The following is a 14,316-nucleotide window of genomic DNA, read 5'->3' on the forward strand; positions in this document are numbered from 1 at the left end:
AACATCTGGGGCTAAGCAGGGCCTCCTGAGGACCTACTCACTAATGTTAGGGCCCTTCCTATAACCGAGTCTTGCATGGCTCCCACTGACTGAAGATAAGGTCTAGTTTGCTAAAAGGAGGCCGTGTCGGAAACTCAGACCCCGAGACTCCAAACCACCCGTTTTAACCTTTATGGCTTTCCTTGACACACCCTCTCCCCAACTGATTATTTGTTGATGCTAAGTGAACTTTCCTGACTTCCCCACATATCCTAAGTCCTATAGACATCCTCCTTCCCCTGGGTTACCTGGGTCAGGCCACTGATTAGCTGAGGCAGCAAGTTGAGGGGGGCCTTTAAGATATTGAACAAAGACAGAGACACAAAGGCCTTCTCGGCATCCAGCACGTTGGTCTTATCCACACACACGTACACTCCGAGGGTGACTAGGGTCACCTGGGTAGCATGGGGTGGAGGGGGGGGGGCAAAGGGAAGGGGAAGATGAATGTCAGGTGGAATCTGTTAAGACCCAGGGTGTCCCAAGACCTGGGCTGTCCTCCCAACTGCCAGGAACCCCATACCAGAGAAGAGCCTCACCAGAAAGGGGGTGCAGATCCAGATGAAGGTGGAGAGAGCCTGCAGGTAGGCGCCCTTGCGCAGCAGTTGGAGCTCGCTCTGCCTGATTCTTTCTACCTGCTCCAAGAAGCTGGGCTCCCAAGCATACAGCTTCAGCACTTTGATGCCATTCAGGATCTCGTTCATCAGCTTGATGCGAGAGTCCTTGAACTTCATTTGTTGTACCTGTGTAGACAGGACCAATGGTATGTCCTTTCCCCTCCCCAGACCTCCTACCAACTGGGCGCACCCCTCCCGTCCCATCCCATCTACTGTAGCCATGACATGTTGCTTGACCGGCCTCCCTGCCTCACCTCAAATGCTCAGAGCCCTGTCCCCACGCAGCCTGTGACCTCAGAAGAGCAGCCCCATGCTCAGTGTCTCCTCCGGCTGACCTCACCAGGCAGCATCCTTTGCCTTTTCCTCCCATTCCCACCCCGCACCTCTTCACACAATGACCCCAGTCAGACTATGAGCCTCCCAGGGGCAGGAATTGTTTGTTTTTCTGCTTACTCAGATCCTAATCTAAGGCCTGGCATACCACAGTGATTTATCCACTCAGGTCTTGGTTGCTGAGTGCTTACGTCCCCAAGCCATGTGCCAGATGAAGGATATCCTGATGAGCTAGCTATTCAGATGAGGCCCTGGCCATCATAAAGCTGATAGTCTGATGGCAGAGGCAGACAATAAAAAGTAAATGCTAGGCTGGACATGGTGGTACATGCCTTTAATCCCAGAATTTGGGAGAGGCAGGTGGATCTCTGTAAACTCAAGGCCAGCCTGATCTAACATAGTGAGAGCCAGGATTACATAAAGAGACCCTGTCTCAAATCAAACAGAAAAGTCATTACCAAATTAGATGCTTAATTATAAATATCATTGTGTGTGTTCCAAAGAAAAAGGATAGGGCACAGTAAGGGGATTAACAGGGCAGGGCAGGGGAAGGACATTGGGGTAATCAAGGTGGTTCTCTGAAGGAAGTGATGTTTATCCTGGGAGGTAAAGGAACAGAATGTGGCCGGGCAGGCGTGGTGGCACACGCCTTTAATCCCAGCACTCGGGAGGCAGAGGCATGTGGATCATTGTGTGTTCGAGGCCAGCCTGGTCTACAAAGTGGGTCTAGGACAGCCAAGGCTACACAGAGAAACTCTGTCTCGGAAAACCAAAAACCAAACCAAAACAAGAAGCAGAAGGTGTTAAAGAGCAAGGAGAGTAAGGAATATGCTAGGAAGAGAGAATAGTACACGTAGTGGCCCAGAGGTATACAGAGTTTGAAAAGGCCAGCACATCTGAAATGTGATCATCCAATGAGGATTAGGAATAGAGACAGGCAAAGTCCAAAGGAGCCTGGAGGGTGGTTGTGGTGGTTTGAGTGAGAGTGGTCCCCATAGGCTCATATATTTGAATGCTTAGTCGCCAGGAAGTGGAACTGTTTGAAAGGATTAAAAGGATTAGGAGGTGTGGCTTTGTAGGAGGAAGTGTGTCACTGGGAATAGGCTTTGAGGTTTCAAACGCCCAAGGCAAGTCCAGTCTCTCTCTCCTTCTCTCTGTCTCTGTCTCTCTCTCTGTCTCTCTCTCTCTCTGTATGAGGATGTAGCTCTCAACTACTTCTTCACCACCATGTCTGTCATGCCTACTGCCTGATTCCTACTAGGACGATAGTGGACTAAACTTCTAAAACTGTAAGTAAGCCCCCCAATTAAACGCTTTCCTTTGTAAGAGCTGCCTTGGTCATGATGTCTCTTCACAGCAGTAGAAGTGTGACTAAGACAGTGGTCTTACTAGTTTGTCATTTATTCTGTGTGTAGAGGGAGCTGCTGAAGACGTCAATAGCCATTTGCCGATGGCTAATTCATTGTCTGGCTATCGACACTTATCACCATAAAGTGGGTAAATGTTTGAGTCCTTGTTCTACCTGTCTCTGGACTGCCAGTTTCTCTAGCTGTGGTCTTTCTGCTGTGAAACAAGACGGTCACTACAGTGATGGGGATTGAGGCGGTAAGGTTTGTACAAGGGGCTGTGGCTATCACATTCAGTACAGGGAATCGAGAAGCCCTGAGAACTGAAGATGAACACTGGGCCCCAGCACCATATCCTAGCTGGTGTACCTGAAAAGTACAGCAGGTACCTTTAGCATCACTCACCTGATAGGTTCGCATCTTGATGGACACAGCTCCGTTGAGTGGTATCAGCAAGACTATGACAGCCACTCCAGCCAGGGCTGATGGGCCTAGGATCTGAGGAGGCACAGATAAGGGGAGGGTCAGGCAAGACAGATGAACTTATAGATAACCAAGGTCTTCAGACAGAGCTCAACAGAGACTGGCTGACTTGATGTATGATGGACAAGAAACGAAAGACACTAGTCAGGCAAGGAGAACAGAAAGCCACAACCACAGAAACGGAAACATCCAGCTATCAGATAATGACCACAGATGGCCAGCAACACACACACACAGAGAAGGATACTCAAAGTGGTCTCGACAGCGACAGGGCTGGAATTCTCTGGAATTCTATTACTTCCATAGTTTGAGGCTTGCCTGAGCTACACAGTGATTTCAGGAACATCCCGAGCAACTTAGCGAGACCCCATCTTGAAATCAAAACTCAAATGGCAGCCGGGCATGGTGGTGCACACCTTTAATCCCAGCACTTGGGAGGCAGAGGCAGGAAGATCACTATGAGCTCAAGGCCAGACTGGTCTACAAAGTGAGTCCAGGACAGTCAAGGCTACACAGAGAAACCCTGTCTTGAAAAAAAGAACAAAAAACAAAACCAACCAAACAAACAAATCAAACGGCAGAGGCATCAGTGGCAGAGTGTGTGCTAACATATACACGGCCCTGGGTTCAATACCAGTACTGCAAAAAAGATGAAAAAGTAGGAAAAGAGAAGGCATGGTGGAGAAGATGATGAAGAAGCAGGAAAGATAATACCAAACAGACCAACAATAATAGCTATATCCACACCACCCTGCCTCCGAGTACCCGTTGCCCTTGGCTTTTGAGGAGTAAATTGCAGCTTAGGATAGGAAAACTGACTAACCAGGTTCCCCTGGTACCTAGGGTTGGTCTCATTGGCCTGACACAGCTCATCTGTCAGCACAGAGAGATGTAGTCAAGGAAAGGACAGAGGTCAAAGTTCAGGAGTTACCTGCCAGAGGAAGTATATTGCCAGGATGACCTGCAAGGGTACAGACCACAGCAGGTTGATGAAGGGAGAAATATCCATGAAGCGCTGGGCATCCACTGACATGAGGTTGACCATTTCTCCCACGGTGGACTCACGTTTAACCGAGTTAGTGATGACCAGAGCCTGCAGATGAACAATGGCGGATGGGGAGTGGGTGGACCAGGCCTATGATCTTCCCCTCAAGCAGCCCAGAGATAACCTCTCCCAGTGTGGGTCCCACTCTGGCTGACCTTCCTATAGATGACACCTATGATGGCAGTCCGTAGCCTCAAGGCCATCACAAAGATGCAGTGGTAATATTGGTGTAAGATCAGTGTCTGCATCATGGAGCTCACGAACATCAGCCCGGCCAGCAGGAAGCCCCACCAGGTTGGGGCCGTGGGGTCGGAAATAAACCTGATGAGTATGCTGCCAGGGGGAGACCAGGTATGAGGCTGGTATGCTCTTCTCAGCCTGTCTCCCCATGGAACAACTCTTATCCTCAGCTTGTCCCCACTTCCTTGAATACCATGACAGGCACAAGAGGCACATCTTCATTGGCTAGATCTTCTTACTCATTCTCCTGGGCTGCTGGGGGTCCTGGAAGCCACCCCAGGGCCACACGGATTTTCATTCCACAAATCCTCCCAGCACTTGGTCCCCAGTGCTACCCGCTGTCTTTTGTTGGGGCTCTTGGCCACTTCCCTATGGCCTTCTTCCTCTTTCTTCTCTTACCTCCCAGCCTGTCTCCCCTCTCCTTGCCACTCTCAGCAGCTCCCCATCCCCACACTCAGCTGCCTATTGAGAATTCCCTGATGCCCCAAAGCTCCCAAACTTCCCCAAGCTCATCCTTTTGCTCCCATCTTATAAGAGGAATTGTTCTTCCGGTTTTCTAAGCCCTATCTTGTCTCCCCGAGCCCAGGATCTGATCTTCCCATTGGATCTTCCTCAACAGGAAGATTGGATCCCATTCTTTCATGATGCTCAACATTGTCACCTCTTCTGGGAGCTCTGTGCCTTCACTTATCAACATGAGCAAGATCCATCGTGTCCTAGAACGAACCTCCTCTTGACCTCATGGACCTTTCCAGCCACCATCAGAGTCAAGCTTGCCATTCTCCTGGGGGCCGAATTGTGTCTTGTTGACCCTTTGGTACCTATGAATGTGACCTCACGGGGACGTAGAATCTTTGTAGGTATAATCAGTTAAGATGAGGTCAGGCTGGAGTGACTCGGGTACTGTTGTCTTTATCAAAAGAGTGGAAGATTTGAACACAGGCAAGTGCACGCACAGAGGGGCGGCAAGGGATGGGGGAGAAGGGGTCTGATGGAGGCAGGGATCTGAGTGATACATTTTCATGTCAGGATCACCAGGGACTGCTGACAACCGCCAAAGCTAAAAGACAGGATCAGGAGAGATGCTCACCCAGAGTCTTTGAATCAGAGCATGGAGACATGTGTCTAGATCCCAGCACTCAAAAGACTGAAGCAGGAGGAGTTATCAGGCCAGCGCTGGCCTGGGCCTCATAGCAAGACTCAGTCTCAAAAAAACAAAAGAGCATGAGGCTGGAGAGATGATGGCTCAGTGATTGAGAGGACTTTCTGCTCTTCCAGAGGTCCTGAGTTCAATTCCCAGCAACCACATGGTGGCTCACAACCATCTCCACTGGGATCTGATGCCCTCTTCTGGCCTGCAGGTGTACCTGCAGATAGGGCACTCATGCATAAAATAAACAAATAAATAAACCCTTAAAAAAAAAAAAAGAGCAGATCTGGGTGTAGTGGTGCTTGGTTTAAATCCTAGCACACAGGAGGCAGAGGCAGGGAGATCTCTTGTGAGTTCTAGGCCAGCCTGGTCTGATGGAGAGAGTTCCAGTGAGATCGTGTCAAAACCAAACCAAACCAACCAAACAAGAAACCTCCACCAGTCCTGTCAACACGCCTTGATTTTGAACAGTGCAGCAGAACTGGGGGAATCATTTCTATTGTTTCAGGCCACCCACACAGTAACTTGTCAGAACATCACCGTAAACTATGCAGGTGTCTTTTGCAGTACACCCAATCTCCAATGCTCTGAGGCCTTGCCCCTCTGTCCCAGATCCCAGTCTTTGAAAAGCCGCTAACCAGCTTATGCTGCCTTCTTGGGAAGGAGTTAGCTGTCTAGTTTTGTGTGCTGGAAGCCTCTCCCCACCCCACCCCACCCCCAAGCACTGTCTTATGCACATCTTGTGTCCCCAGCTCTGGACCTCTAATCCTGCAAGTGTTCTCCCGCCTCTGTCAGGATGGCTGAGGATCTGCTGGGACCACCCCCTTTCACAGAGTGTCTAGGAGAGCTGAGTCCCAGACATGGGACCATGGACTTCCACTGAAAGGCATCTTCTCTAAGAGGGTCCACCCAGCCAGCACTTGGCCCTGTGCTAAGCCTCTTTCTCCCTCTGACCTCACCAATTAGGGAAATGTCTATGGTCCCTCAGTGGCACAGGGCACTTGACAGGAGTAGCTCCTGAAGTCTTGCCTCTCTCCTGGCTTGTGCTGGCCTCTGACCCTCTTGGGTCATCTTGCCACCTTGCCCTACCCCTCCCACACTGGGGCAGGGCTAACCTTCGGAATCGAAATGTAAACAAGATGCCCTTTCCTGGCTTTCTCTCTCCCCATCCCTACCCCGCCCTTGGGCAGCTTTCTCTAGCTGTCCCAAGCCGCATCTCTGGAGTCATGCTGCCTCAGCCCTTTGTGACTCAGCTGGTTGCACCTCTTCTCTCCTTTGCTTACTTATTTCTTCAAGGATAACCTCTTGAGCTGGTACACATTCTCTGATGTGGCAGGCTGACTTCCTGGCCTTCCCAGGCACGCCTGTGACCCACAGTATTCTCCTTGAATTTCCTTTGGCTTCTCCCACAAGACCCTAAGACCCTAGCTTATCTGCAAATCTAGTGGCAGCTGCTAGTGGTGTTCCATGAATGTTTGCTGAATTGATGAATGTGTACAAAGTGGGGAAACAATGCAAGGCTCAGCCCTGTGTCTCACGCCGTCATCGGAGTGCTCCCTCTAGTCCACACCTCTCCTGTGACAGATGGCAGAGGCTGTCAGAAGTGGAAAGAGCTCTCTAGTTAGACTTCAGAGCCCCTGCCTTACCACTATCTACTTCACCTGAGTGTCTGCCTTCACATTTTTTTTTTAAAGAAAATATGGTACTTCCCTAGAGGACGCCTGAACAAGGCTAAAGAGAGGCGATTATTACTGACAGACAAATGCTGTGTGCAGCTGTATGTGGAATGGGACTAGGAAACTGAGGTACAGAGGCAATGTTGCTGGCTACGGGTCACTCAGAAAGCAGAGAAAACCTCTTCAGTTCCTGGTCTAGGGCAGCCAGCCATTCCTCCTCCCAGGCAAGAGGGGGTGTGGTGAGACCTGAGCAGTTGTGGGTTGATGAAGGAGAGCAGGTCCTGGATCAGCTTGAAGCAAGCACCCGTGATCAAGGAGGAGCTGAAGGTTCTCCCCAAAGCCCACAGAAAGGAAGGCTTCTGGGACTTGGGTCTGGCCCTCAGTAGGACTTCATCTTCGCCTGGGATCTTTCGCTCAACTGCTGTAGTCAGGAGCCTGTTTGGGGGAATAAACAACAGTGGGTGGGAATGTGTACCTGGCTTCAGGAGACCACGGGCCAGTCTAAGCTGGGAATGGAGAAAGAGGAGGAGGAAGAAGAGGAAGAGGAGGAGGAGGAAGAGGAGGAAGGAGAGGAGGAGGAAGAGGAGGAGGAGAAGGAGGCAGCAGCTTCTTTCTTGGCTTTCAGAACTGGAAAGGGAATAGACAACATCATCCCCCAGGTGACTGTCTCCAGGTACCAGGGGATGCTTGCTGAAATGAGCACGATGAACATTCTTGTGACCCCTTCCTACCTCCAACAGCTGATTTCAGTAAGAACACTGAGGCCGGAGAGATCAGGGCAGGTTCAGTAGGAGGCTTAGTCTTTGAGCAGCTGAACAGGGAGGGGGTAGAGGTATTATGGGGGGATAGAGAAGGGGTACAGCCAGCAGCTGGGGGTGTCCCAGAGGCCTTTCCTGTGGCCCCAAGGCAGAGGAGTTACAACACTCCTATCCAAGCCTTGTACTTGTCGCTTCCCAGTGGCTCTGGGATGAGGAAGCATTGACTTCTAAACCCTGGGTTGTGGGCAAGAAGGAAACGCAGGTGGGCGTGGGTCCTGGATGAGAGGCTGCCAGCTCCAAGGCCCTCAGCCTCAGGCTCTCTCAATCAGGCCTGCCTCCAGACAAGAGAGGCAAGATTGAGAGGGTTGGCTCTGCCCTCCCTAGGAAAACCCCTGCAATTTCCGATTCAAATCAGGCCCAGTGGAACAAAGATCTTATTAGGGCCTCTGGGCCAGCTGGGTGTGGATTATTGCTCTGTCAACATCCAGTGGGTGAGACCTTGGCTGGGTCATTAAACCTCTAAACTTCAGTGCCCTCTCTCTGGGTCAAAGGAGTTACAGAGTGAATATTGTAAGGCTGCTGAGAGAGTGAACGGGGTACTCTGTATGCTCAGAGCTGTGCCTAGCATACACTGTGTCAGCCTCCCCTTAACCTCAGCCAAACCAGGGAGGACGGGGTCCCACCCAGGCCTTGCTCCCACCTGCAGCATCCTAACGCTGCTGAGACATGCCCCTATGCTTGCTGTTCTCCCCACTCCTGCCTACACATCACAGGTCTTTGGGCAACACCACAGGTGACTGGGGAGTGTGGAGGGCCAGGGTATTGAGGAGTTAGGGTGGAGACCTGAGGGCACAGGGAGGTCTCTCTCACCCTGATGTTTGGTCCTGCTGCTTCTGCCATGCGTCCAGTAGCCGTTGTACCACCTTTTGAGAGCAGTCATCCTCAGGCAGGGACCAGAGGTCGTGCTCCTCCAAGGGACGCCGATAGCCAAGGATGGCTAGCCTGGTGGAGGGAAGAGGGATCCCCTCACAGGGTCAGATGCCTAGAGAAGGGCTGAAATCTCTAGGGCCTCAGGTATGCGGGGGGAGGGAGGTCCCCCTTTACTGCAGCACCCAAGGTCATTTCCATGGCGAGCAGGCTCTCTCTTGACTTGCACCTCTCTCTGCCTCTCTCCTGTATGTCCCCAGATGCTCTTATCTGTCTAAGGGCCCTGATGATGAAATTCACACTGACTAGGCCTGAGTGTGCACAAGGCAGGAGGGATTCAGGCCAGCCTCAGGTGCATGTGGTTAATGAGTTGTCACCCAGGTCACAGACACAATTATCCTGCTCGCGCCACTCTGAGGGGGCAGCCAAAGAGATGACAAGCTGGAAGCTTATCCCAAACAGGAGAGGTTAGAGTTAATTATGGTCTTCTTTCAGCCTGTCTCCTGTGGCCTGCCAGATGCAGGGGTAGCCTGCAGCCTGAGACCTAAACTCAGCCTTGGCACTAAACCCCCAGCCCAAACAGACACTTTTGCCTACCCAATTATTGGGGTGGCAATGTGGGGGAGGGGTGAGTCAGGCCAATTCCTGGGGTTCCTGGGCTTCCCTTGCCCCTCCTGATGTCTAAGGTAAGAGCAAGAATGAACTCACTTTGTGAACCACCAGAAAGACAGGCGGGAGAAGAAGCCAGCACAGGCCTCTGGGCAAGGATTCTAGAAGGAGAGAGATGGGTACAAGGGGATCAGAAGTGTTCCTCAGCATCTCAACACCTAGGAGAGGCAGGGAAGGTGCCATTTCCTTCATGCTCAGGCTGTTCACAAGCTGTGCAGGTGGCATCTCCCCACTTGGGTGAGATTGGAGGGATGGGGCTGTTGGTGTCATTTGGGCTGAGGTACAAACTATGAAGCCCCTGCACTCTCCCACGGCAAACTCACAGGGTCCATGTTCTCCGGGGAGAACAAAGGAGGCTTCTCCTTGAAGCAGGACAGGACGAGGGAGCAGAGCACCAGGGCGAAGTAGATGTAGAAAGTGGTGAAGCGGAACGGATCGGAGATCTTACCCTGGGGGAGAGTAGAGAGGGACCTCACTGGCCTGCAGTCCAGCACCCTAGGGTGTCGGGCTCATCTGAAAGCACCCAGAGGATGCGGAGTGGTGGGGAGGAAGTGTGTGGTGTTGAGGGCAGTGACATGGTGAGGACTTGTCTTGAGCCAGGCATTGCGCTGGGCCAACATTCATCAGCTGGCTCCTTTCTTGAGAGAAGATGGGGGCCACCTGACTGTCAGTGCTCCATCCCACTCACCATCAAAGAACGCGGCCCGACCGAATCAGGTGGAAATAAACAGAGCTAATGAGCGGATCATCACACAGACATGTTCATCACAGACACTGGCATCTACAGAATTGTCCTCCCCCTCCTACCCCCCCCCCACCCCCACCCCACCCCAGCACTCCCAGGAGCATCTAACCATGATGGGATCTTTGACCCATTTCCTTGCATTGCTCAGATCTCCCACTTCCTGCTACGGGGACAGAGATGTGGCAGGTGGAGGAACGGCATGAAAGGCGCTGAACAGAGGGAATCTTGGGATTGAGAAGCCTAGAATCAGGAGTAACCTTGAGCCTTGAAGCCACACCCCTGAACAGGGCTGGACAAGGAAGGGCTGACCCCTTACCTCTGACATGGCTGAGAGGATCTTGGAACGGAAGGGGATGATGGCACAGATCACACACAGGAGCCAGAAGATGATGAGCACCCCCGAAGACCGAACCCCCCGGAGCCGCTCATACTGGATCAGCAATGTGGCCAGCAGCTATGCAGGAAGGACGGGGAAGGCTTGGCCAAAGCACACACATGTAAGCCTGCTCTAACTTCCTCCCATGTGCCCAGATGCTTTTGGAGTCACCCCACCCTCTGATAACTGCCCTGTGTCCACCCTCTCCCTCAGAGCCCATGGCCTTAACATATTCTACAGCCCTCACTGGAGACCTCCCCACACAGTTTCCTGGGCCCCCCACACTAACCATGGTGATCCCCACCACCAAGGGGGTGACAAAGAAGACAAGTGCAGGGGACGAGCCGTGGATCAGGCCGTGGAAGGAGTAAAAGAGGTCCACCCATGAGACACACCACAGCAGAACACCCAGGGTCTGCAGACAGTGCACAGATTGGAGTCTCCATTCCTAAAGGCAGTGCTAGTCCCTGACGGGGAGAGGTCCCTGTGTACGCAGCCATCATAAGCTACCAGACCTGCCGGGGCCGACTCAGAAACTTCTAGAGCGAGGGGAAGGTCTGGTGTTAAACATTCTACAACTTTGAAAACAGGGAAGGGCGGCAGACCCAGTTGATAGGTTTCTAAGGCCTGGGACTATGAGGGCAGGGGCAAGGGGCAGGGGCAGGGGCAGGGGCAGGGGTAGGGGCAGGGGCAGCGGCAGGGGCAGGGGCAGGGGTAGGGGTAGGGGCAGGGGTAGGGGCAGGGGTAGGGGCAGGGGCAGTGGCAGGGGCAGGCTACGAACACTGGTTTAGCTGTCAGTGAGGGCAAGGAGTTCATTAGAAGGGGAATCCCTTAGGTCCCCCCACTTCAGACGACAACCCTGGGTCCCTGACCGTCTTGAGCCTGGACAGGTGGGAGAGGACGATGTAGCCACGTTTGTGGTGCCGCAGGTAGACCAGGTAGCAGGGCAAGGCAGCCCACAGGTAGATGCTGGGGATCCAGGCCAGCAAGGAGTTCTGGAAACAGGGCGTTAGGTCCGGAGTATTGGTATATACAGACAGGTTGGAGTCCTGGGGACAGAAACAAAACAGTTTGGTGTTGTGGTGAGCCCTGCCCCCACCCTCCTGCATCCCTGCAGGCATAGTTGTCCCTCAGGGAGATGACTGGACTAGGCAGCCACTCCACCCTCCCAGGGAAGTGGGCAAAGGGTGAAGGATAAGTGAGGCCAAGAGACTGAGCATGCCTGTGAATAATAGGTGAGCAGGGATGGTCGGGTGTGAACTCCCAGGGAGAGCCCGAGGCGGCCTCATGTCCTCATACTCTTTCTAATTGAGGGATAATTGAAGTGCAGTATAAACTGCGCCCATTTAAAGTGTACAAGTCAATGAGTTTGACAGCTACGTAAGCCCTCAAAACCACTGCCACAATAAAGCCATGATAGTTCCATTATCCCAGAAGGTTATCTATGTCTCTTTGCATCCCACCTCTGCCAGGCTAACCGTGTTCTTCAGTGTTCCTAATCTTTCTTTCTTCACCCCCCCCCCAAAGGAAAACAAAAGGAAACCTTTCTCTCTAGGCCTCTCACAGGCAAGGACAGAGCTTCCCGGGGGGCCCTTAGGTGCCTTTAAGGTGGGGTGGCCATACTAAATGGATGGCTTTGCGGCATAAATGTGGGGACCTGAGTTTGGGTCCCTATTTATTTATTTATTTATTTATCTCTTTTTAAACCAACCCACCATAGTGGTCCATACTTGTAAGCCCAGCTCTGGGGTGGTAGTGGTGGTGGGGGTGATGTGAGGAGGGGAGACAAGTGAATCCCTACAGCTCATTGGCCAGCCAGTCTAGTGGAATTGATGCTCAGGTTCATTGAGAAACTCTGTCTCAAAAAACAAAGGCGGAGGACCAGCAAGATGGCTCAGCAAAGGCGCTAGCCACCAACCAAGGCTTACCAACTGAGTTCTACCCCCAGATCTACATGGGAAGGGGAGAACTAAGTCCCTGCAAGTTGCTCCCTAACCTTCACATATGCACCGTGACACTTGCACACATCCCGTTAAAAAAATGTAATAAGCATACAAAATAAATGTAGATTAACAATCAACCCTGGATCTCCAAATGCGTACATGAGTGTGTGAACACACACACACACACACACACATACACACACACACACACATGTTGGTCACCCTCCTTGTCCAGCTCCATACTTTTTTGGAACAAGATGAGGTAATAAATTCATTCGCAAATGCTTTGCCTTCAGATTCCTCCTTGGTAGCTAACCTACTCATCTTTCACCCTTCTCACAAAGTATTAGATGTTCTTTACAAAAAGCTCCCCCAATACAAACAAATAATGGGAAAACCGCCTACCATCCCATCCACCTAGAGACAACTGCTGCCTGAGGAAACACCGCCTACTTCCATTTAATTTGTATGCAAGTTGAACACGCACATAAACCTGCTTTTCCTGAAGCAGATTTGTTTTCTGTTACTGGAATTGGAAGTTTCTCTCACATTTGTGTGATTCCGGAGGCTTGGCTGGTTCAGTACTTTCAGATGAGATTTAAAAAAAAAAAAAAAAAAAAGCACCAAGGGATGCCCTGTGGATTTGGGGTGGAGTTTGTTGGGTCCAGGGAAGCTCCGTATGGTAACCTGCACTTACAATGCCATGGATGGGCGGTGAAGAAAGAAAGGCTTACTTGGTGAGCTTTAGGCCAAAAGGAGACCCTATCTCAAAAAAGATGGGTGGTATCTAAGGCATGGCACCTTAGGAACAGTGCCTAAGGAATGACATTTTAAGTTGTCCTTTGGCTTGCATGTATACACACATGCATGTGGACCTGCATATGCATGTAAAAGAAGAAAAGGAGGAGGAGGAGGGTGTATCCAGGCTTTGCTACTTTGCGGGTTCTTCTTTTTCCCCACCCTTTAGCCCCCTGCCCTGTTTCACTGTCTATCACTAGATAGGAGAGAGGAGAGATAGGACAGAGAGAGAGGGGGAAGGGGAAGGGGAGGGGGAGGGGGAGGGGGGAAGGGGGAGAGAGAGAGAGAGAGAGAGAGAGAGAGAGAGAGAGAGAGAGAGAGAGAGAGAGAGATCTTTGAATCTAATTTTTTTTCTTTTTGTTTCTTCTTTGAACATGACTACTAACAAACCACAACCAACCTCTCTAAATGAACAACCACCGGCACCACCTATGGTGACGCTAGCATTTATCTACCTTCTGAAAAGTTCCCAGAATTCCAATCATCACGCAATTGCAGAAACAATCTGCAGCTGGCAAAACCACGCCTCTGCTACAGCATGAGGCAAATCATAGTCAGTTCCTGCGGACAGTCCTCAAGCAGCCCCATAACAGGAGTTAAAATGAAAACACATTCTTACAATATTTCTGGGGTTTTTTTGGGGGGGGGTTGATAAAACAGAATTCTAGGATTCTCACTACAGAAGGGGAGGAGGAGGAAGAGGGTCTCTGTCCGAGTGGCTGGCGCTCACCTGGCTTTGAAAGGAACTGGAGAAGCAAGTTGGGTGTCTAAGCTTTCCTTACAACCTTCGCTCCAGCCCCACGCCTCCCTGAGCCTCCTGCAAGCCACCCAATCCCTGAGCTTTCCCAGAGTGTCATTCTCAAGCTTGCTTATCCTCGCCTCTTGGAAATGGCTCTTTCCTGGTCTCTCCACTTCCTGGCAAGTAATTCTTACCAGCGAACTCTGTGCTCACAGCCTCAGCCCCTGGGTTGTTGTGTCACTGTTCACAGACCTCACTGAGGAGCCGCAAAACCAGGTTAATAGATGGAATCTCAGAGTCATTTTGATTTGTATTTCTCTGATGACTAAGGACGTTGAGCATTTCTTTTAAGTGTTTCTCAGCCATTTGATATTCCTCTGTTGAGAATTCTTTGTTTAGTTCTGAGCCCCATTTCTTAATTGGGTTATTGGGTTT

At 51.3% G+C, this 14,316-nt stretch overlaps 1 protein-coding gene across 2 annotated transcripts in view; it reads right to left on the reverse strand.

Moving 5' to 3' along the window:
- The window catches only part of ABCC3 (ATP binding cassette subfamily C member 3), a 51,607-nt gene that overhangs the window by 22,861 nt on the left and 14,430 nt on the right, over positions 1–14,316 (reverse strand). For both annotated transcript variants that reach the window (XM_084748006.1, XM_084748005.1), the window contains exons 2-13: positions 11,274–11,450; positions 10,691–10,816; positions 10,342–10,479; positions 9,604–9,729; positions 9,320–9,381; positions 8,555–8,686; positions 7,173–7,361; positions 4,016–4,193; positions 3,747–3,908; positions 2,738–2,830; positions 576–779; positions 288–434 (exon numbers count right to left, since the gene is read on the reverse strand). In XM_084748006.1, the coding sequence (XP_084604132.1) occupies positions 288–434; positions 576–779; positions 2,738–2,830; positions 3,747–3,908; positions 4,016–4,193; positions 7,173–7,361; positions 8,555–8,686; positions 9,320–9,381; positions 9,604–9,729; positions 10,342–10,479; positions 10,691–10,816; positions 11,274–11,450 (1,734 nt within the window). The remainder of the gene's footprint in view (positions 1–287; positions 435–575; positions 780–2,737; positions 2,831–3,746; positions 3,909–4,015; positions 4,194–7,172; positions 7,362–8,554; positions 8,687–9,319; positions 9,382–9,603; positions 9,730–10,341; positions 10,480–10,690; positions 10,817–11,273; positions 11,451–14,316) is intronic.

This window comes from Acomys minous (genome assembly GCF_964271855.1).
Source record: "Acomys minous genome assembly, chromosome: 12".
Classification (NCBI taxonomy): Eukaryota; Metazoa; Chordata; class Mammalia; order Rodentia; family Muridae; genus Acomys; species Acomys minous.